Source organism: Podarcis filfolensis (genome assembly GCF_964270895.1).
Source record: "Podarcis filfolensis genome assembly, chromosome: 11".
NCBI lineage: Eukaryota > Metazoa > Chordata > Lepidosauria > Squamata > Lacertidae > Podarcis > Podarcis filfolensis.
The window spans coordinates 31,525,420-31,549,659 of NC_139613.1; the positions used below are offsets into that span (position 1 = coordinate 31,525,420).

At 39.6% G+C, this 24,240-nt stretch overlaps 1 protein-coding gene across 4 annotated transcripts in view; it reads right to left on the reverse strand.

Moving 5' to 3' along the window:
• Positions 1 to 7,443: 7,443 nt before the first annotated feature.
• Positions 7,444 to 24,240, reverse strand: part of HAPLN1 (hyaluronan and proteoglycan link protein 1) — a 62,755-nt gene continuing 45,958 nt past the window's right edge. For all 4 annotated transcript variants that reach the window (XM_083577098.1, XM_083577097.1, XM_083577096.1 and 1 more), the window contains 3 exons: positions 22,222 to 22,590; positions 15,518 to 15,820; positions 7,444 to 13,174 (listed from right to left, as the gene is read on the reverse strand). In XM_083577098.1, the coding sequence (XP_083433224.1) occupies positions 12,885 to 13,174; positions 15,518 to 15,820; positions 22,222 to 22,590 (962 nt within the window). In that variant the 3' untranslated portion in view covers positions 7,444 to 12,884. The remainder of the gene's footprint in view (positions 13,175 to 15,517; positions 15,821 to 22,221; positions 22,591 to 24,240) is intronic.

Genomic DNA, 24,240 nt, shown 5'->3' on the forward strand with positions numbered 1-24,240 from the left:
CTTGGGAGACTTCTCAGCAAAGTCTGCTTCACATGGATCTTGGCAAAGGATAAAAGAGAATAGCCCCATATTTGCCATCCTCAGCTACCTGTAAAGTGTGGAATACAAATGTGATGAATAAAAGACAGATTAAAAGTGCATGCAGACCTTTCATAGAAGAATTCCCTTGAAGTTCTGTATATGGGTTTCTCTAGAAGCAGCATTCAAATTCACTTCATCTCTCTCTCTCTCTCTGTGTGTATCTGTTAAACTAATGTGGTTAGTTGTACAAGTTTTTACCTCCCCCACCACGTGCCCAATTATAGTACTTTCAAAAAGCAGAGTGGAGCTTTCCCCGATGGCTCTAATGGAATACTTAAATACTTTATAAAGGCAGAGCCATGATCGGAAACACTGACCTGTGTTGAGTGTGCTGGCCCACAAGTGTGAAATGGATAGGCAATCCGATACGCTGGAAACAAGACTCTTCGATGTCAGTAAGATTTCTAGGGCACCCAAAACATGTTTACTTAGGCAAAGGATACTTGCCAAACCCATGAGGAGTAGGAGAAGACTGGAATGTGTTTCTCAGAGATCCAAAACAATGCACAGAGGATGCTTCTAGATGGGGGTTAAGATTGCATCATTCAGATATCACAAAGGAATTACTGGCAGTTTTTAAAAGAGACTTTCTGGATTCTTTCCAAGAAAGTATAAATCAGGGTTAAACAAAGGGTGATGGTGGTGGGGAGAAGCTGGTATTTTGCTGTCAATGGAGTGTAGGTGCTGTGAAAAAATGTCTGCATGCATCCATCCCACAATATGCTCTTGCCTGGAACGATCTGAACTCTACTGGAATGTAGAGTAAGAGTGAGAATTCCATAGAGACAATGTGTGTGATAGTATCCAGAGCTACTAAACTTACATTAGTCAAAGGTGTTTTTGAAAGATCTGTAAGGCATGTATGCCTAAATATATGGCTATATTTTCACTTCAGATAAAGCTGTTGATGCTTCAGGTAACCATGGTTAAGCAAAAGAAGTTCAATAAAGCACAGATATATATATATATTCAGTAAGGATACTATTTTTATTATTTATGGAGGAGCAATTTGACATATCCCAGAGATGAAGCATATCTGACTTCCTAGTGGTTCCTTGGAATAATGCACACTTTATGACTACACTGTGGCTTCCACTAACCCTCTGTGATAGAATTCTTACAGTGCAATCCTAATCGTGGATACTAGGATTGAAATCAGATGGAATGTCATATTGAACTCAGTGAGGCTTACTCACAGGCAGGTGAGGTTAGAATCGCAGCCTTAGGCAATCAAATCTGCTCTGGAGTCCAAATAAAGCATATCTGTAAAAAGTGTTCACCTCGTGCTGTTGGCAGGTTGCTTAGCTACAAGACACGCACATTTGCAACAGGGGGAAACATGGACAGGGTCAGCGGTCATTTGAGAGAATGAAGCATGTAGCGACATCATCCTAGTGTAATTTGTGACATATTTGAGATGGCAGGTCTTTTTGTCCCTTGCTATTACAGTGCGTGGCGCTGTGGGTTAAACCACAGAGCCTAGGATTTGCCGATCAGAAGGTTGGCGGTTCGAATCTCCGCGATGGGGTGAGCTCCCGTTGCTCAGTCCCTGCTCCTGCCAACCTAGCAGTTTGAAAGCATGTCAAAGTGCAAGTAGATAAATAGGTACCGCTCCGGCGGGAAGGTAAACGGCGTTTCCGTGGGCTGCTCTGGTTCACCAGAAGCGGCTTAGTCATGCTGGCCACATGACCCGGAAGTTGTACGTCGGCTCCCTCGGCCTATAGAGCGAGATGAGCGCCGCAACCCCAGAGTTGGTCACGACTGGACCTAATGGTCAGGGGTCCCTTTACCTTTACCTTTATTACAGTGCAGGTCTTCATCTTCAAGACAGAAAAAGTGTGTGCCATGCTATAACATAAAAGTTATATTGCTTTCTTTTAAATGCTGGAAAAGCTAACAGGAGAGAGTGTGTTTTATTGATAATGGAGAACATTAATTCTCAGTGGCTCAGTGTGTCTGCACCAGGTGTCATCATTGTTTAATCGAGTGGGTGTCAGGCCTGTGTTCAAGATGCTTACCTTTATATTGATATTTCTCTAATCATTGCTTCTCTGCTAACCTTCTTATTGGCTAAGGTTGTTCAGAAACTACTGAAGAAACCATTGTTTTCCTAATGGAAGCTTTCCTGTTTGGTTTCACAGCTCAGCATGTACTGAAGATGACATTGGTCTCTGTTTTCAGTAAGTGAGCATGGATGATTCCAAGTGGATGCTTATTTTGGAATTGGTGGTCTTCATGCATGCAAGTTTTTTCTTTCTTTCTGCAGCACATACGTGGCATCATCACTTTATCAAAACGCCAACCCACATTTCGTCCCTTTTAATATGGGTTTACTTTTTCTGGGGGGGCAAACCTGTTGCTATTTACATGTTTGCAATATCTCATTTACAGCACCAAGCCCCTGTCTGGAAGCTCCCAAAGTTTAATTACCGTATACTTGAAGCTCACAGGGATACTGAAGTAAGTGGGAAGTAAGTTTGCAATGGCACTCCTTTGCTTCAGAATTTTAGAATGAGATTCTGTTTCATTAAAATGAATGGGAGTTGAACCACAACATCAGTGGAATTGGAATCACACCAATGAGGTACAGCAATATCTTTTCTTGAACCAGGTCCTGGGCTGGTGCCTTTTTTCACTAACGAATGGTAGTCTCATAACGCAGTGTCATGACTAACTCACCAGAGCTGTATGGCCACAGAGAGACACGTTATAAGGTCATTGCTTTGAACGCTGAGAAGATTTGTGCTGAAAATATATTTTTGGTTAATGAAAAGTGTAGATCTAACTTGTCATTATTTATAAACAGCTGAGAAACTGCAGGAAATTGCAGTGGATGAATGAAATGGATAAAGGAATGAAGGAGAATTACTTTTTAAAATCTTCTTAGCCATTTTAACCTCTATACCTTAGGTAAATAGACTGTTTTTCTGCTGGGTTCTGACCCAGACCTGCCCAAAGCAGGCTGTATACTTGTTTCTATCACCTGGTTCTACCACATTTTTTTTTTTTGTTTCAAAAGTTTGCACTCCATCCCTCCACTGTTGCCCTGCCCACTTGCCTGTGTGCAGTTCCACATACTGACCTTCTTTGAATTCTTTGCTTCTTAGGGCTACCAGGCTAGTGCTTAAATGCAAGGTCAGATTAAGCCGCAAGTGTGCACAGCCCTATCTTGGATTGTGATCATGGAGGGCTTATTATTAATTAATTAATTAATTAAATTTGTATATTACCCTTCATCTGAAGATCACAGGGCAGTTCACAACATAAAAATACAAAATGAGAACATTTTGTGAATAACTCACCTCTACAACTAAAAAAAGTCCAATCGCAGCACCACTTAAGAGACATATTCTCATCTTAGCCCAAATGGGCCAGATTCACATTGGGTTGAACTCAGAAGAGACTGGGGTAAGAAGGATAAAATATCACAGTCTACTTCTTTCAGTTCAAGACCTGGGAGGGTGAAGGGATTATTTCATTCTGCCCACGCTGTCATTTGGTATCTGTGGAACTGGTGAGATGAGATAGGCAGCTAAGAAGCTCTTTTCTCTAGTTTCTGCTCGGCTGGTCTGAAAGAGATAGGGACTTGCCATTTATAGCAGTAAATTTTCTTTTTGATCCAACATTTAGAAGAGTGAATTTCTAGTTTATAGTCTGCACTTTCATTCACGTGTCACTGTTAGTAGCGAGTGGGTGACTGTGGGGTTTTCTTTTGTGCACTAATGGTGGGTTGTGTCCAAAATGAGAAAAGTTCTGTAGCATTCCCTCCAACATTTGGAGGGTATGAAATGTCCCCTCCAGCATTTCTCCAATGAAAATAGGGATATCCTACCATACCCTCCATCATCCAAAGGAAATAGGGATGTCCTAAAGAAAAGTGGGACATTCTGGGATCAAATCAGACACCAGGGTGAAATCTACACACATATAAAAACCATTCTGAAAATGCTTTTTTTTTTTAAAAAAAGCATTTTTAAAAATACCTTGAATTTTCCATAAGGCTCACCATCGCCATCAAGTGTCACATTGTGTATTTCACTTAAAACACACTTAAAAGGTTCTATTTGCAACTGTGTAGCTGAGTCCCAGAACAGCATCTGTAAATCTGAGACTGTCCCTGGAAAATAGGGACACTTGGAGGGTCTGCTGTAGCTGCAGTCACACCTTTACATACCCTCATGTTCTTCCAGTTAATACCTGTCAGAGTTATGAGCATGCACATGAAAATTGCCCCTTTGTGGGTTGTTGTTGTTGTTGTTTTTAATGCCTAGTGTTCCAGAATTCTACTCTTGTGGGAGGCCAGATTAGAATAGGAACTACATGTCTGCTTGAGCTATGGTAAACCTGGTTATTGTGATGAAATTTTGTCTGCAGCTAATGGTATCATGGGTAGTACTTTGACTCAGTATTATAGTTTTCACCTGTCATTTCTGCCCTCTGTTCTAATCTCACAAACTGACAAAGATGTGTGAAACATGTCTCCCAAACTGTGCCCACCAACTCCCAACCCCTCCACACAGAAATTGGATAATACACATGTCCCACAAAAGAACCATTCTGGATCTTTCCTAAATGTCAGATTATTATTTTTTCAGTAGAGGAAAAAGTGGGTTTTTGAGTACATTATTCTGGTATAACAGGTGAATAATGTCACTGTGTAGCATCATGCCAATAAAATGGGTGTGGTTGGGTGGAAGAAACTATACCACTATACATGGTAAGTGTGGAAAGTGGGGGAAAGGGAGAGAAAATACCTAGGGGAAACTCTTCCTTTTTCAATGCTTCTTTTCTAGCAACAGATTGTCTCAATTCAAGTATTCCATTACCCAGCCAATCCTCAGCTAGATAGTTTGAGCATGATTTGTTTTCAGTTTCCATAAAATCTTGCATTTGAGGTCTGGTTACGCAATAAAACTCGTCATGTAAAATGAATTGTGCTATGCCATGGCTTGGTTCTTTGTATACAGTTGAACATATAAACAAATAAATTAACGAATGCTCAAGAACAAATATTTGATCCACATAACCTTTCCTGCTGCAATTTACTTTTAGCAATTGCCAATAAATCTTTTTATTACTGAGAAATAATGTATGAAGCATCCCAGTAAAGTGAAGAATGGCTTCATTAATAGGAGCCTCTATCAGTCTAAATGTCAATGACTCACACTTGCTGTGGGATATTACAGTATTTCAACACTGAATTCAGACAAGGCTCTGTAATGGCAGGTAGCAAAAATAAAAGTTGTGTTAATAGATGCATGCTTGCAAAATGTAAATAAGCATTAATATTTGTGAGTCTGTTATTTGTAGAGAGAATGAATAAAATGTATCAGTTCTGTTCCTTAGAGAGATTGAATACCTTGCCTAGGGATGTCGGCCTAGCAATGTACTTTGAGACGCCCGCTATTACTTTTGGAGATTTAGTTACCATTGTGAACTATATTTCAGTCAAATCTCAGATATCTTCTTAGGTTTGGGAGAAGTGGAAAAGTGTAAACACTGCCATTCCTCTTTTTTTTCTTTTAATTGAATTTGTATGCCACCCCTCAGTGGAAGACTACAGAGTGGTTCACAACATAAAAATGCAAAATGAGAAATCCTTACAATCATTTTAAGTAATGTCATCTCTATGTAGTTTCTGGGCAAACTGATTCTGAGATAGAGATCCGAGGGTCAACCATACTGTGCAATAATAGGAAAGGAAAGGAAAAACACATAGATAATTGTTCCATTGGTAACACCAATGGGCCATGAAAACACTGGCCGCATACCGCAAGGAGAACAAACTAGAACTTAATTACCAGAAAACAAAAATCATGGTATTTGCCAAAAGGCCCAAATCTCGGTCATGGTACAATGATGGCCAAAAGATCGAGCCGGTCACCTGCTTCAAATACCTTGGCATAGCCCTTCATTCCTCGGGAAGCAGAAAAGCCCACGGGGACTAGGTTGCAGGGAACGCCCAGAGAAGCGCAAAAGCCATACTTAAATATCTCAGGACCAAAGGTGGCCACTTCATACCTGCAACCCTCAAATTGTTTAAGGCAAAGTCAGTTGCGCAGCTGCTATATGGTGCTCAACTGGTACCCCCCAACTGCACAACATTGGAACTGCTACAATCTAAATTTCAAAGATCAGCCCTACAAGTGCCCAAAAACGTTTCCAATGCAACCCTACACCTAAAAACTGGACTTGTAAGAACTGAGGCTAGAGCGTGACTTGCCACACTTAATTACTGGTTAGACTATCCTTCCCATGTGACCTTGTTCTCCTAACTATAAAGGACGACTGCCAAACAACTTGAAAACGAGAAGTGTTAAACAAAATAACAACCCTAGGTTTTATCTCACAAATTTTACTTGACATGGGATATGAAAAAGCAAAAAAAAAACCCCACCAAACAACATATGGAAGACATAGAATACAAGCAGACCTAACCAGATCCCCCAATTTTTCCATCGGTGAAACCAAAAGATACCTCAGTTCCCAAATGCTATATATAACCAACCTAGAAATACCCAAACAGTGAAGGGCCTTAACTTTGGCCCGATGCCAGGACCTCCCCCAGCTATCTAGGAAGGCCGTTTTAGAAATGTACTGTACGAGGAGAGAAAATGTCCCTGTGGCTCAGGGCAACTAGAAACTACTGACCATGTCTTCTTCCACTGCCAATATTATACAGATATATGAGTCAGGTTCATCCCGCCAATACTACACAAATTCCCTGGAGAGACAGAACAACTCTATAACTCCTTGCTTCTTCAAGATGCAAACCCAGACATAACATACTCAGCCAGATTTTGCACTGCTATGATGGTCATTCGCACCAGACCTAAACTGAAGACTTATACGCAAGACCCGTTCCCTCTCTTGCACCCTCCCTTCTATAGTTACTTTTGCAACTCTTTGCTCTTAACCCTCTAGCTGATTTTAAGTCTCCCTCACGCACCCCTCCCTTCTTTGAGTCATTCCTTTTACCCATTTTACCTGTTTTATTTCCTAAATTACTGTGTGTTTCTATTTTAACATGCTGGTTTGTGACTGTAATAAAGATGATGATGATGATGATGTTCGAATGGATCCCATTCTACTAAGAATATTCCAATGTTTATGCCTGGGTTTCGGATGACAAACATTTGGATATATCTAGGGTTCAAATCATGGTATTAGCTCCACCTCGACCCCAATTTTGATTATTGTAATAATTTTCTGGATACCAAAGAAGAGAAAGAGTTGAAAATATATTAACTTTTATTCCTTCCCTCACTCATAAGTCCTTGTGAGGGACAAGTGACACAGATAGAGATTTATTTACGAATAAAAGAGACGCTTTGCTTATAAAGAAAGAAGTTCTCATTTTGAAAAGATCAACATGATTTAATTGTTGCCATACGAGGGGACATTAAAATTCAGATACATTGTGAAAATACAATAAAATGACACAGTGCATTAATTCATTTCTTATTATGATCGAGGGTGGTTTCTTTCTTTCCAAGAACAGTAGCACCGACATAAAACCAGTTCTTAAGCATTCCCTTCAGACACTGTTGAAGCACCATTTCCTCATAGAAGAATGCTCTGCAAGTCCCAGTAATGCTGTAAAGCTCATGTATTAATATTCATATTAGCAAGTATATAAAATAAAAATTATTTCTGCTTACTTTGTATTGATTTTCTTTGTGAGCTTACATTTTATTATTTTTCCACCTAACTCCTTACAATGTAAGAAGTTATTTTCTGCAGCCTTATATGCCAGCACTATGACATCACTTGGGATCCGAAACTACTCTTACTTCAGTTAGAATATATGAGAGAAAATGAATGCATCAGGTCTTTAATAATGTTAGGCACAGAAACTGATTTGAATTGGGTGCAATGCTGGAAAGCTGCTGCAACTGTATCTAAATGTAGAGCTCAAATGAAATTGACCTTAATTATTTTGGAATGGCTTACTCTTGCCTTGTCTCTTTGCCACATTTTAATATTTCTCTGGTGCTGCACTGGTTTGTTTGGATGCCACCCTCAAAATCATGGTTCTACCCATGCCATGTTCAGGGATGTGCTAATAGCTTGAGGGAAAGCCTTCTTGTTATGGGCATACACTAGAGTTACCTTCAGTGTGCCCTGATATATTGGCTTTAGGATTTGGTCACCTTTAGGATTTGGGTGCTGCTAAGGTGCTGTAAGGTTATCAGATCCTACATACAGCTGATTTTGGCCAGACTCAAATTTCAGATGGTGGGATTCATCAAACAGACCCTATCAGTGGAATCCCTGTGCAAAAGCTTTCACTTACATAACATGACATCCCTCTCCTCCCAGGTGCCTCTACACTGAAATTAGATCAGGGGGATTGGGGGATCCAGCTGAAATCCCCAGTTGCACATGGGAGAATGGAGGATCATTCCATCTGTCAGGCTACGATGCTTGTGCAGATAGAATACTTGCAATACTACTGAATTCCACCCAGAGGGCCCATGTCTTTCAAAGTGTTGTATCTCAATATTGGAAGAAATTGTTCAGATCAGGTTATCCTATGCTAAAAAATAAAATGAATGAAGCTTTTTTTAAAAAGAGCTGAACTCAGAAACCCAGATTCCCCAAGAGTCTAGGTTGTTTTGTTTTTTAATGTGGGATTGTATCATTTTAGAATTCAGGTAGGGGATCAGTGTTTGAATGTAAGTAAGAAATATGCAGACTCAAAAGCCGTCATGTTAGAACCATAATATTATATCAGTCTACATGATAATCTTTGACATTCTAGCTTTCCATGGATAGGGTGTTACTGACAATTCAGAGTATTCATACATGTAATCCCCACAGGCATTCTAAGTTGGTACAAGCCAGCAGGTGTAATTTGTTTGTGAATGCACACATCAATGTGTGTGGTCAGCTCTTGGGAGAGACACACAGTATATCATTCAATGTCATTTGCTTTCTCTAAGCCTTTAAAAAAGAAATTACCTCCAAGTACATGGGAGTGAAGGTACTGTATGTGTGCAAATGATTGTTTAAAAAATGTGTTGATGTTCCTTCTAGTTAAAGAATTTGATAGATTTGGGGGTTTTGTTTTGTTAAAGTATTTTAAAGCACACAGAAATGCCCACCCTTTAACTTAAGTTAAACAGAGTTTCTGGTTAATGTTTTAGTGTAACTCAGTCTCATTATTAAATAAAAGGGATGCACTGCTGTCCAAGTGATCTCTTTCCCCCTATATGTGTTTCTCAACTGATAATTAAGGACATCAAGGAGCTTAAAATAGCTGCATTTTTTCATCAGCTACAAACCAAAAGCAATGTGTAGATTTGACGTACACAATCACTAGTACACATGGCTTACCTTCAGAAGAAAACGAAAAACCCCAAACCCTAATATGAACAAGTGGCAGAATGGAAAGCAGTGTTGAGAGCAAATTGAACCAAGTCCAAAAATCCATAACAAAAGGATGGGGATAAAATTATTCTTCAGTGCAATCCCATGACCATAACCAGATAAATCAGTACCACAAAATCAAGGGTAAAACTTGTAGAGGGGATTTTAAATTAATCTCCAATACAATTACACTGTAAGCCCATTCTAGAAATACTCTCAAGAAAATTAAGCAATTTCGTTCACCTTATGCTTTTACACATGTTAACATTTTCAATTCTTTCTTTTTTTTAAAAAAAGGTATTTTCAAATTCATGCAAAGATGCATTTGGTATTATGAGTTTGTTTGGAACCATAATATATCACAATACTCTAATACACTCATACCGCATAACCTAGTTAATAGATCTTTCAGCTCATGAGGAAACTGATTTATTTATTTGAAAAAAAACTGCACAGAAATATTTGTGAAAGCATATCAGCTGTGCTACACTACAGAATATAATCACATTTAAATGTGATCAAGCATGGTTCCAAGGAAAGAGTAGTATATGCCCTTTGTCTTAACAGTAAACTGATGAATGTCATTTTTTAAAACAACCATTGTTTGGTTCTGATAGCTTGGATTATTATTCTATGTATGAGAGAAGCTTTGGAAAGTGACTTGATACTTTGCAAAGGTTAACTTTGCATTCTTTACAAATAAAAGTGCCTCACAGCTCAATCCTATAATATCAACTCAAAAAGTGAATCCCAGTTAGTTAAATGGGTCTTACTTCCAGTTAAGTAGATATAGGATTACAGTCTCAGGGTGCTAAAAAAGGCAGTGTAGCAACTGCTGAAATATAGATTTTCCTTTAGCCAATGGAAAACTTTCTCACTCCTGTTTTCTTTAGAACAGACTTTCCCAACCTGGTGCCCTCCATATATTTTAGACTACAAATCCCAACTGTGCAAGCTGGGACTGATGGGAGTTGTAGTGGCTGCTTTAGACTATAAACTCTTATCCCATTAGTTCTTAGCTTCTCATATTTTTGCTGCATGTTCCTGAAAAGGAAAACATATTAGGCAGGATGCGAAACAGATTTCCCGTTTCTTTCTTTTTTTTTTCTTCTTTAGTGATTATCTCTTTTTTTCATTTCTCTTCCTCCATATATCCCATTGTTGCCCTCTCCTCTCCCCCTTCTTCCTAACATCTTGGGCCAGATTACAGAAACCTTCAAAAGTCAAACTTTCTAAACACAAATTGATGAATGAATTGCAGCTGCTCTTCCACTCAGTAAATTCTTTGGATGCTTACAACATTTCTCCCAGATTTTAGGGTTCCAAATTATATCTGATCTTGCTTACAGTGTCACCAATGCATTAGTGACCCACCATTCTGTTTTATTTCCAGACTTTGTTCAAGACTCTGTACGGGTACAGATACTCTGCAGTCTTAAAGTGAGCACCAGAACATTTGCACGTTGATTAAAACTGCACAACAAGGAATCTTGAGACAATTGCACTGTATTTTAATCAATGCATGCACATGCCCTTTCCTTTGATTTTCTTCCTCCTCCTCATATTTTAGTTATAAACCACGTAAGATTGCCCTGAGCTGATTACATTGGCACCAACTAGTACTTGACATTCTATGCCTCCTATCGAAAGAATGGCCAATCTGGGACACAATTAGTACATCTGGTCCCTTCAAATAAACCAGTAAAGATTACAATCAGTTGACTACACTGCTCACAAGTATTTGAATGCTGTGATATGTATATCAAAGCACAGGCATATATTATAAGGCTACCTTGCGTGGGGAATAAGAAACCATGCTTGATATAGAAGTATGAAGCCACTGTAACTACTGAAAAATTGATTCACTGTCAACTGTCCAGCTAGTTGGGCTGAAATCCTAAACCTGCTTATCTGGGAATAACTGGAATGGGATTTACTTTTCAGCGGACATGTTTAGAATTGTACTTTAAGTTCCACTGAAGGCCACGGGACTTTAGTTAATCATGACTAACTTTTCCCATTAGTTTCAGCAGAACTAATTTTTGTCTTCTAGGCAGGTCTGCCCACCCTATTGCGTTTGTTGCTCTTTTAATGCTTTCCCTCAGGAATATCATGTAATAGGTAACTTTTCCTGGGTTCTGTAGCAAGGGATAATATCCCATAATCGGAATACTGATCAGCTGGAGAGTCAGAAATAACTATCTGGGTGAAGTAGATAATATTCTTCCTGATCATTTGTGGGCATGGGGATTCCTTGCTCCTTCACTTCAGTGGAGAGACAGCACCATAGGCATGACATTGCCATGAGTGGGGAAATGCAAAGAAAAACTACATTTGCAAATTGGAATGTACATGGGGAACTGATTACAGAAATATCTTCCCCTTTCATAATTGGGATCAGAGGTTTTTTTTTTTTCTTTTGTAATCATAGAGTGGATAAATATGTTTCAAGATTCATTCAAATGTTTGTCTTTCACATGTATAACTAAGAAAGAAATATTAAATATTTAAATGCTTCATTTATAAAGACAATACTATTTTAAAAGCTAACATGAATCAAGCTGCTAAATTTCAGACATTTGTGTTTCTTTCTGTCCAGCAGTTCATTTATATATAACTGCCCTGAGTAAATGCTGCTTAGCAAAATGGCCTTTAGAGTTAAAAAAAGAAAAGAAAAAGAAATCCTCTCCGTAAAGCTACTCAAAGGTAATGCAATACATCTCAGGCATATTTAGTTTGCATTAAGAAGAAGGTAGGGCCCATCCTTTAATTATTCATACACACATTATCTACTACATACACAATAAGACTGGGAATGACGTTCAGAAGATTTAGCTGTGCTTGTTGGAATGTTATGAGATTATTGAGCAGGTTTTGATAAAAGGCAGGATTTTAAATAGTGAAGCAGTTCTCGTATTGCAGACTTCAAAAAGCACTGTCACTTTAACTCGTGTTCACATCTTTGTATTTAATTGCTCGCAAAACCACATGGCAGTCAAGGAAAGATTAATGTAGTTCAGACCTGCAGATCTCATTATTCTATTTTAACATGATGCAAATATGTAAACTCGGAAAGGTGTCTGCTTTGAGTAGCCTTACATTCCTTAACTTAAGTCCTAGCAATCATCAAGCTATTGCATGCCCCATTCATGAAAAAATATGCTTTGTTGGAATGACGTAGCTTAAACAGTTACACTTCAAGCACTTCCTTACCTAGAGCTTCCTTTAAATTATATTAATTTAAAATATCTATTGAATGATAGTTTTTTTAAAAAATAACCAAAACAAATTAATAGGTTGGGGTTTTTTTTATGAAAATGACTCTTTACAGTAAGTAAAAAAGATTTATCACAGTTTTGGTAACTTGCATGAGTTCGTTGAAACAAAATCCTTCACATGATGGATCGGATGTTGTTGTGCTCTAGGTACATTCACTGGTATGACCTAAAGCAGTAGACACCATAGAGCTTGTGCTTTTTATCGGGAAAGCCCACAAAGCGGACTGCTGCTTCAGTAGGACTGCAGCGTTTCCTTGGCCTGGAGATGGGGTAGCGGACGCTGCCATCAGCCAGCCAGCCGGCATCACAGCGGTCGTATCCCAGGAGTTTCCAGGCTGCAAACATTTGGCCTACTTTAGCAATCTGTGCACCATCTTTGAGGCAGGCATGCACTGCTTCATCGTAGGTCAGCTTGGTTGGGTGTATTAGGTAGTAAAAACGGCCTAATGGAAGCAGAGAAAATACCAAGAACAAGATAAAGTTATAATACGTTTTCTTTACAGTTCTTTAAAGCAATCACTGTTGAGCAATGAAGTTAAAATTACAGTTCTCTTTTCATAGAAAAATTACTTATTCATTTGCCAGCTTTCAACAGATCTCACTATATAATCTTGAAGTGACTACTGTTGTTTGTGTAAGAGCAGTTGCACAATGCCTCTCATTAATAGTGCTGGACATTACATTGCCTTTTGATAAACAGTGGGGTTGTATTTACCTATAGCCACAAACCAGAAGCTTGTGTTGATATTAAGTGATGCACCATGTACTGAAGTTTTTAAAAAACTGAAATATGGCATGCAACTATGAACCATGAAGGTTACAAAATGTCTATATTACACAGCAAAAACTGCATTACCATAAATATGAACACATTTATTTATTATACCATGAGCTTCCTTGGATTAAGGCTAACTTTATCATTACATGGAGTGAAATCTCAATTCACTTCATGCATTTGGTAAAACCGTGCCATAATAAATACATTTGTTAGTCTTTAAGTGACACAGGACTCTGTTAATATTGCTGCAACAGACATGGGGCTCATGCAGATTTCCTTCTGCGCTGCAATTTCCAGGCACAAGCCCAGACTTTAAGGTTCCGTGCCCAGCTCTCCTTCAATTAATGCTCTGCCTTTTTAAAATCCTTCTTGGGTGTGGATTGGGAAACTACACAATCCCTTTCTTCAATTGACTTTTAGGATATGGAAGAGATTGTGTTCACATTTAGTTCCGTCTACAACCCCTTTAATTCCTATACCGGACCACCCATCCTTTAGCCTTACGGATGGAAGGCAGCAGAAGTTTATAGAATTAATGATATTCTTTCTAATAGTCTTCCTGTTTCCATGTCTGTGCATAAGTTGTTGGTTTTTTTTAATTGAGATGCTAAGGAAGCAGTTTGTTCTATTACATAATGCAAGCATGCTCACACATCTGCACATGAAGAAGGGGCATGAAGGAACCAGACCTTACAGAGTGAAATGAATTTTCATTGCAATTATTCAAAGGCTGACTAGCCCTTTTTCATGCCTGGTTGTTTGTTTATTATTTATCCCCTTTTCTACAAACTGCATAAAACTGCTTACATGGCACAGGATTTATTTGCATTAACTTAACCATCCCCTTCTGGAACAATTTAGCTGGATCCGGATCAGGTAAACATTTGCACAATGTTTTAACTCTGGTTTTGAAGACTATTTGTTTTGGAAAAGCAAACTCAGGATTGCTCAAAGCAAGAGAAGTATTTGCTCTTTGCATGTTTTAGGGCAAATAAATTTAATTGTCAATACCCAGAGCGTGTGTAAGCGGAGAATGTGAGCATCTCTGAGCTCACAGGCTACAGGCCAAACATCTGCTCCCCAACATGCATACAAGTTAAGACATATGGGAGAGGCCCATGCTTGAGGAACACAAGACAGTCCAAGTTGTTGCTGAAGAGGGAAGTCTGTTGTGTGATGGTCCTCCCCTCCTCTCCTAAACAGACCAGTGATTTCCAGGCTATATAGAGCAATTCAGTTGACTTTGCAAGTTCATTTATTATTGTATTCTAGCACTGGACAAAAAACACAACTACCCTTTAATTTCATTGCCCCATTCACACCACACCCCTGAATTCTGAGCTGAAGGTTCCCATTAGGATGGAAATATTTCAATAACATAAAATAAAATGGTATCAGATCATACTATTTATCCACCAAGCCCAGTATTGTTGAACCTCACTGGCACTGTTTCTCATGAAAAACTACACACTACAATTAATGCATAGTGTGTGACTGTGCCTCTTGTTCTCCTTAAATTAATTACAGATTATTTGATTGTTATCAGGATTGAAGCATGCAGGGAGTGGAGGCTTACTCCTTCTCTCTCCAGCTGTGTCCCCTCGCCCCCAAAAACACCCTCCCATAGGCTAGGAGGCTTAGCAAAAAAAGTTCTCAGTGGTGCCAACTCTCCCTTCCCTGCATGTTGCAATGCCAATAACAACTGGAGCCCCCTACAGCTGTAATTAATTTAAGAAAAATCACAGGCATAGCTGTGCAGTGTGTATTAACCATAACACAGAGCTTGACCCTCAGGGTCTCCAGCAGAGGCCTTTCCCACCAAACATTACCTGATCATTTTAACCAGAGATGCCAGAGAGTGAACCTGTGACCTTCTGCATGCGAAACATGTGTTCTACCAGTGAGCTATGATCCTTTCCCAAAATGAGTAATAAATTGTTTCGGCTTGTCATTCTTTCCCCCTAAAGCACCAATGGGCCCCTTTGAAAAGGGAGTCAAAATTCCTTACCATTAAAATGGGATGTAAAACAGAAGACATCGTATCTACTTTGATCTTTATTTGAGAAGCCATAATTCCGGATTCCAGGCACTGTATTTTTCCCACCGCAAGGCTCCCTGGGATGCGTAATGGGATATTGCACTGACCCGTCGCTGAGCCAGCCAGCATTGCACCAGTCCAGGCCTGCTCTCCACGCATCGTACAACTGGTCAAACGAAGCGATAACTGCATCTTGGTCCAGGCAGGCTTGCTGAGCCTCGTGGAAGTTTAAGTTGTAACGACCCAGTCGTGGGAAGTAAGGGAATACAATGCCTGAGAGAGAAAATAAAATAGAAGTGGGTGAAATGAACGGTTTAACTATAATTTTAAACATGTGTGTATTCACACATGAATGTCATCAGAAGAGGTGCAAGGAACATTTGCTGGAAGTGTAGGGTTATGGTGGTGAGAGAGTTACATGTATATGATGCCAAAAGAGCAACCTGTTAAGCTTTATATCTGGAGATATTGGCTGTCAGCGAATGAGCTGTTTAGTCTGAGAGTTCTGCCTGTCTCCGCAGACAGAAGGCTTCTCTCTCAGACAGAATCACACCCTTTCCTGCTGGAATGCCACCAATCCCGCATGCTATTCTCAAGTGTGGGCCATCACCAATTAGAAACATTACTCTCATTGATCAGTTCTATTCTCCACAGAGCAAGCATACCAAAATGGAGAAACCTAGGGAATATCCAGAAGAGCAAAGGAAATCAAGTTGGCAGAGGACTGCTTCATTTAGACAACAACAACAACATATGGAGAACTGGGCAAACATGTTCTTTGGTATGGGTCATAATGAACAGTTATCACATAAAGCATTGTTTCATGTTGCACCTTTCAGCACCATCTCTATGGAGCAAATATATCAGTGGTTGTTAGCTATGATACTGTAGCTACATGAAACCTGTATCTCTGAACAGCAACCGGATGTCTTGGTTCACACATCACACACTAAACCAAACAATGGCTTAGCCCCAAGGCATGTGCATGTGTGCTCCCAGATTATGGCTCTGTGACCATTCTGCTGCTGGGTTAGCATCAAAGGTAGGTTAGATGAAGAATGATTACTTGGGTTTTTCCCTGCACAGTGACCTTAAACTGTTTTTATGAAGATTTATTGAGGGAAGTCAACGCCAGATGCTGGTGGGGAAGCCCTTTTGGGAGTTTCTTAGCTGAACAGGTGAGTGAAGCACTCTTCAATACAAGGGGCAGGATTCAGCTAGCAAGTCCCATCAGTGGAAGTGCTGCAGAAGGGCTTCTGCTTGCTCAGTGGGGCTTTCCCTTACTCTTCTATGCCTGCACATGCACACCCTGCAAACCATACTCCCCTCCTTAAATTGGCTCAGGGGTCAGGGGTTGAAAATAGACAGGACCGTTCCATCTGGCAAGCCAAGATGCTTGTGCTGGCGGAACGATCACCTCAGTGCAATGTTGAATTCCTGCCAAGGTCCTGAACTAAATGGACCTTTCCGCCTGAACCAGAATTTTTTGAATGTTCTTATAGTCTCAATATTAGGGCAGGTTCTTATGTCAAATGCACAGCAGTGCATTGTGGGAATGCAGAGAACAATCTAAAACAAATACACATGAAGTCCCCCCCTTGAGAATAATTTAGAATAAACTAAAGTGCAAAGAGTTAGAAAGGAAAAATACATTGCTAACTAACTCTGTGCCCATATTCTAAACGGTACAGTGGGAACAAGGCATTCATATTTACACAGTAACTGTTTAAAATTTTCTAGTTACATTTTTGTAAAGCATAGTTAGTTCATATTCAGGGCTAAATGCCAAACTGGCATCTTTCCCAAGTAAACAGGTCTGCAGCATTTCTGTGAAAGATACCTTCCTCCACTTCCTTCTTTAAAGGAAAATTTAATTCAAACTGAAAGCAGAGCCTATGTACTGGAATCAACGTCTACATTTAAAAATTCTGCCTATTTTTCTGAAGATGCTCAAATTAAAACAAAGCCTATTTCTGTATTTACAAAGTGTATTTGTTTATTTACAATATTCCTTATTCTATGCCCTTAATATGGCATCTGAAATTATGTACAATGCAATTAAAAATTAAACTGTAAAAACATGTATCAATAATAAGACATTTTAAGAGCTAGCAACACATATTAAAACTTGCAACAACCCAGAAAGGAAGCTGAACCAAAAATAGAAGGGAAATGTTAGGTGTCACTCAGTCCTGTTAAAACAAGAGTCACAGCATTCTCTGCCAGCTGAAGCTTTCCAACCATCCTTGGAGAACTACTGAAACATGGGATGACAAAGATAAATCCAGTGTCTGGGCTCTCACTTGTGGGGTGCCTCAGGGTTCCGTCCTCTCCCCCATGCTTTTTAACATATATATGAAGCCACTGCAAGAGATCACCAGGGGGGCTGGGTTGGGTGTTCATCAGTATGCAGATGATACCCAGCTCTACCTCTCTTTTTAATCAGAACCAATGAAGGTGATGAATGTGTCCTGTGTGAGTGCCTGGAGGTGGTTGGAGGATGTAGGATGGATGACGACTAACAGATTGAGGTTGAATCCTGACAAGACAGAAGTACTGTTTTGGGGGGACAGGGGGCAGGCAGGTGTGTGGGACTCCCTGGTCCTGAATGGGGTACCTGTGCCCCTGAAGGACCAGGTGCACAGCCTGGGAGTAATTTTAGACTCACAGCTGTCCATGGAGGTGGAACTAAAAAGGGGCCCTCTACTGAACTTAACACCCAGGATTGTTTGTAGGGAAGGAGATGATCTTTCAGATTTGGGGGGGGCCTAAATAATTTGAGACTTTAAACATTACTGTAAGCATCTTGAATTGGGCCTGGAAATTTGTCCTGGCACCAAATGGAGTTCTTTTAGAATAGGGGTGATATGGGTTCTAACAGCAGCACCAGCTGCTGTATTTTGGCCACTGTATTTTGGACCAATTGAATTGTTGAGTCTTCTTCAAGTAAGCCTCTAAGGTACTAAGGCTCAAAAGGTGGTTATTTAGAGCAGTATTTCAAAGGGAAGAAATGGATAAATCAGATATATTGGGTATAACTTATTTACCTATAAAATGCAAACATTTTCCCAACTGCTGTTGTCACTTGATGTTTCTGGTCATCCAGTGTATTGTACAAGAAACCACTAATTGCAGTTGTTCAGCACAGTGCTGATGCTAATAATCTAGCATTCTTAAATGTGTGCTTTTTTAAAAAATAAGCTGAGTCTCTCTGACAGTGAAGTGCTATTAGGTACCACTGGAGAGCAATATCTAACATCTGCTTTTCACTATAGAATGAATATTGGTCTACTAAGCCAAAGACTTAGCTAATAAATATTAATGCGCCCTATCCAAAGCTCTGCCAAAATCTGAATGCTGAGGAACACTTCTCTTCAGCTTGGAAGACCCAGCCAACAGAAAAGGCTATTTTTCCCATAGTCATGTAATTCCATCTTTCTCTCATTTGGAGGCTCAGGTTACCAGCTGCATACAGTGACATCCATTTACTTCTTCCAGAAATACTGGCAGAAGATATTCTGGAGCAAAGAACAGTCACATAGAGACGTTTGATATCCACTTAACATTGATCACTGCATTTTGAGAAGCCTGTGTTGTGGAAAACAATATGCTTTGATAGATACCATTTTCTAAGGACAAATTTTAGATTTAGGATTTTAACTGTGACAGTTGCAAAGGGTGCTGGAGTTGCTGAGTTAACACTGTAGTCAATTATCAGTTTTAAGAATAACTGGTCTGTATTTACAGAGAGACTTAAATTTCCTGTACCATAAGTCCACATGGAAAAAAAGAGGCTAGCCTCAGCCAGAGTAAAGAAATTGGCTTCCTTTGGTGCTAGTCTAAACAAAAATGTCAGACTTCTCATAGCCAGAGTCAACATGGGATACAGTAGGGCTTGCTGCAGTCCACCATAGTGTAATAATCTTAACCTGGCATGCATATTTGCCTAACAAGCATTTTTCCAATTGATGTTACTGTAATACTGTGATTTTTAAAAATCTCACACCATAATTCATTGCTCTCCCACAGCTGCATTCAGGAAGCAAGGTCAGGAAAAGAGGAAACTGCCTTAGAGTCAGATCATTGGTCAATCCAGGGCACTCTCCACCAATTGGCAGCAGCTCATCTTTCCCAGCCCTACCTGAGGATTTTAGAGCTTGGTTCCATGACCTTCTGTATGAAATGCATGTGCTCTTCTGGTGACCTAAACCCCTTAAAACTATTTGTCCAGTATCATCTACCCTGACTGCTAGCAGCTCTGCACAGTCTCTAGCAGATTTCTGTCACTTTAGTGCTATATCATCCTCTTAGATAGAGATGCCAAGGACTGAACCAGAGACCTTCAGAATGATAAGCGTGTGCCCCAACTCTAAGATATGATCCCTCCTTCTGCCAAGGTTCTCCCATCCCAGAACAAACTTTGAAGTTTTATTAGTGCTGTATCTACAGGATTCCGCCCCCCTCGTTGATATGATGACCGTATGTTGTTGGACTACAGCTCGCATCAGCCCCATCTAGCATGGCCTGGTCAAGAATGGTGGAAACGGTGGTCCAACACCATTTGGAGGGCACCACAATGGTTTTACTTGCAGGGCTATCCCAGGGAATCCACAAATTCAGGGAATTCGGGGAATTCACAAAGCCAGGATCTATAAAGCAGCTTACAAACTGAAAAATTAGCATCAGGAGAAGGAAGCCCCTTGAAACAGAGAGTAGATGTCATTGTTATGACAAATATGGTTTCTGAGTGAAGTTACATATGAATGATTAACTGTTTTGTCCAGCTTAGAGACATTCCTGGAAATAAATGTTTTTGTCAATCTGCCAAGCATCATCCAATAAGACCATTATCTAGGGACAACTGTCGTATTGATTCACAGTTTCATCAGCGGTTACACTTGTTCCATCAGGCAACTGAAGACTGTGTGCAAGTGTCATGTAGGAAAGAAACTCAATTGTTCTAAAAGAAAGATAATGCTTTGCTGAATTGTTCTAAAGGGACTCTTTTGCATTTTCAAGTGTAAATTTCCATAACCATGGCAAGAAGTTAAACATTCCTGTAGAATGTAAAGAGAAGAGAGGAAAGTATGATTGCCATATAATTGAATGAGGCCCTTTTTTCTAGATCAAACCAGCTATATATATATGCTTTTTATAAACCTATGGTCATTTTTATCTCAAATATGGTGACTTCAGCTGCAAGCCTAAGGAGAAATGTGGTTTGATTGCCTCATTTAATATCCTACCTGGCTCTACCAGCAGGGCAGAAGGAATTTATGGGCTTTGGATTTTTAAATCTTTTAGAAATTGTAGGTAATGGGGAGGGTAAGGTCTAAGCATGCCCAAAAGCATGTCTAAATAATGCTGTGGTTTGGGGGCATGGCAGGGGACTAACAGAGCTTAAAATTCTTACAAGCCCACCAACTTCCATCTCATTCCTTTTTGGGGCCTTTGCAGCCTTAGTCTCTTTTGGAAGGGACACAAAGTAAAACACAGAGATAAATGTGAATGGATACCAGAACAGGACTGAAAAAGTAATTTTTTAAAAGCATTATATAGAAAAGCCATTTGTGCACAATCATGTATTCTTCAATGTCAGTATTGTGGCAACTTAAACGTGTTTATGGCTTGAACGCACCTTGTTGCAGTTGGTGGACCAGATTCAAAGTGGGAGAAATAACCCCCTTTCATGTTATTGCTGAGTTCACCACACAAATCAAAAGACACTCCCTTAAAAATGTACCAAGACCAAAACTTGATTTTATCACAGACAAATCCAAAACTATTACTAAAATGATTTATAACTAACTTGTGTTGACAGAACGGAAAATGAAATGTGCCACAACATTAACATGTACAGAGAACTTGTAGCTGCTTAAATTCCGTGTGTGTGTGTGTGTGTGTGTGTGTGTGTGTGTTTTCTGTTTCTTTAAAGACAACAGATAATTTCATGGCTAAATAAAATAAGTCACCTTAATTTCATGTCAACTTTTAGTGGATATTTATTTATTTATTGGGAAGCAGATTCAAAGTTAATATTTTCTAAGAGAAAAAAATAAATAAAATAAGAATGGCAGACATGTTAGCCTGCAAACTGCAAGACAAAGAATTTTGTGGCACTTGCAAAATTACCTGGATTGTTGCAGCATGAATAATTGTACATAATGCCATATTTCAAATGCATCCCTACAAAATCTCATGCAGCATTAGATCTAAGCCAGTTAACGAGGGTGACATAACCTTCCTTGACTAAGAACCAAACTGCATGTGATGTAGTTCATGATATCTCCCCTTGCAGATATTATTTCTGAAGTAGGTAGTTCAGGGCTCTTGATATACATTGGCACACTGGTGTGGATGTAGGGGGATTTATCAGCAGTTAAAGTTGTACATTTTCTAAAGAGCTCTATGTATGTAAGCTGTGAAACAGGGTCTCCAAAAGGTGTGTCTGTCATCTTCATTGTATAGCTTTCACCATAAGCTGAAGACACACACACACACACACACACACACACACACACACATGTATATATGATTTTTATATTGTATTTTATATTATGTTGTATGTTGTTTTTAACCTGCCCCAGGACCTTAATGGTGAAGGGTAGATAAGAAATATGACGACAACAACAACAACAACAACAACCAACACCAGCAATTCCAGGACTACTTGCCTTCTAAGTCCAGAGATACGACAGTTGTGTCATCTTCTAAACCTTCAATCACTTCACATTTGTATTTCCCATAATCCTCCAGCATTATATTTGTGATTACAAGGGAGGCATCGTTTTCAGTGCTTTTCTTCAGGAAAACTCTTCCTTGGTAATTCCCATAGCTCTTTTTGTGATATCCCATTTCAACATAGACATCCACTTCCTTGAGGTAATCTGAGGTGAGTTTGGTCCACTTGACCCGAATTTTATGGGATCCCGAGTCAGATGATCCATGGTCACGATAAAATTTACATGGCAGTGTAACATTGCCACCCCGTTGTGAGAAGATTTTTGTTTGATCTGCTTCCACAAGGAGGCGAGGTCCATTTTCTGGTCACATATTTGGAAGAAAAGAAACAATTAGTTTGGCATTCCATCCTACATTTCACAAATTTAAAAGGGGGCATTCCTGTGCATGGTTGTGGGGGTGGGGTGTAGGGTGGGCAGCTTATGATCTTTCCAAGCATTGTTAGACTTCAGTTCCCATGAGCCTCAGTCAGCAAGCTCATTGATCAGGGATGATGGCAGTTGTCATTCATTAATATCTGGAGAGCTACAGAGACCCACTCATGGTCTAGGAACATACGTGCCAGCTGCACAATACTGGGGATAGCAGATTCCAGACTCAGATATGTCATGAAGATAAAGTGGAAACTAAATGTGTGTGCAGGCAGATGGTTCCAAATGACTAAAGCAGTGAGGCAAGTCACACAATGCACAGCAAGCCAAATACCAAAGTCCTTTAAAAACAAACAAACCACTATACTGTGCTTATACTATTTAGGCATTGATCTCCCTTTACATCTGAGTAAACTGAGGCACAGCAATGTGGCTAGTGAATACATGACACAAATGCTTAAGCATGATAATGCATAGTAATAAAGAGAGCATCTCAGAGAACTTCTCATTTGTAGTCAAATAATTGTAGTCAAATTCAGAGTTTCCTACTGAGAATTCCTCCCCCTCTCTGTACAAATGACAGTCCTTAACCTTTAATGAAGGGGCAATTACAAGTGTAGATAAAATGGCCTATCCAAAACAATTTGTCTTTTCCAAGTGGTCTGCATTAGCAGTAGATCACCATCTAGGGTGCTGTATTAGGCTCAAGGACATGGACTTTTAAATCAACTTTTTGTACATAGCATGCAAAGGAACAGAACTCTTATGCTTTGTTCAATTGCTTGCTTATATTTAGAGTTTAATGTAAAACAATATAGTCCTATGAGAAATACTATCACTCTAACCTTGCATAAAATTAAATTTTTGATGGTATAAAGTAAAGTGCATTTATATGAAGCTTGCTTTTTCATCCAAATTTAATGGCTCCAATTCATTGGCAAAGTTTTGGGTGGCTAAGCAAGGAAGGTGTCCTCCACCACTGAGTTTGGAAGGAGAAAGACCACTGTGTGCCTGCAGCACTTCCCCTGACATAAGCAGTAGCAGGACAGCAACGTGTCATTTCCATACATAGTTACCATATTATAATTACATAGTAAGTCTTCCACTGCCATGCATCTTGCAATCCTGATTTTTTTATATATGAACGTAATTTCATTGCTTGACACAGGACTAAAAGTGGTTTTGTGGATAAGGGTCATAGCTCAGTGGCAGAATATCTGCTCTAGGACGCTTAGTTTGATCAGAATCGAGTATACACTTCCAGAGTTAATGCTAAATACATTACTTCTGATAAATGAGCCACTGTAGCTGCTAGAGGGCCATGCAAATTTGTGTCCTGGGCTTTTTAGAGTGGTCTGCCCACATACTATCTGAAACCCAAGGGGCACATTGGTTGCCAGATGTGTGCTTTTCCCCATCTCTCCTACCCCACTACTTGGTTTTTATTATTTGGATTGATTTTAGTAATGAAGAATAGACTAGAAATATTTTAAACAAACAAACAAAAATAAGTAAATGGGATCCTCTTTAACGAGGGTCCTGGTTGCGCACGGGCCCCTGAGACAACCACCACCAGGTTGA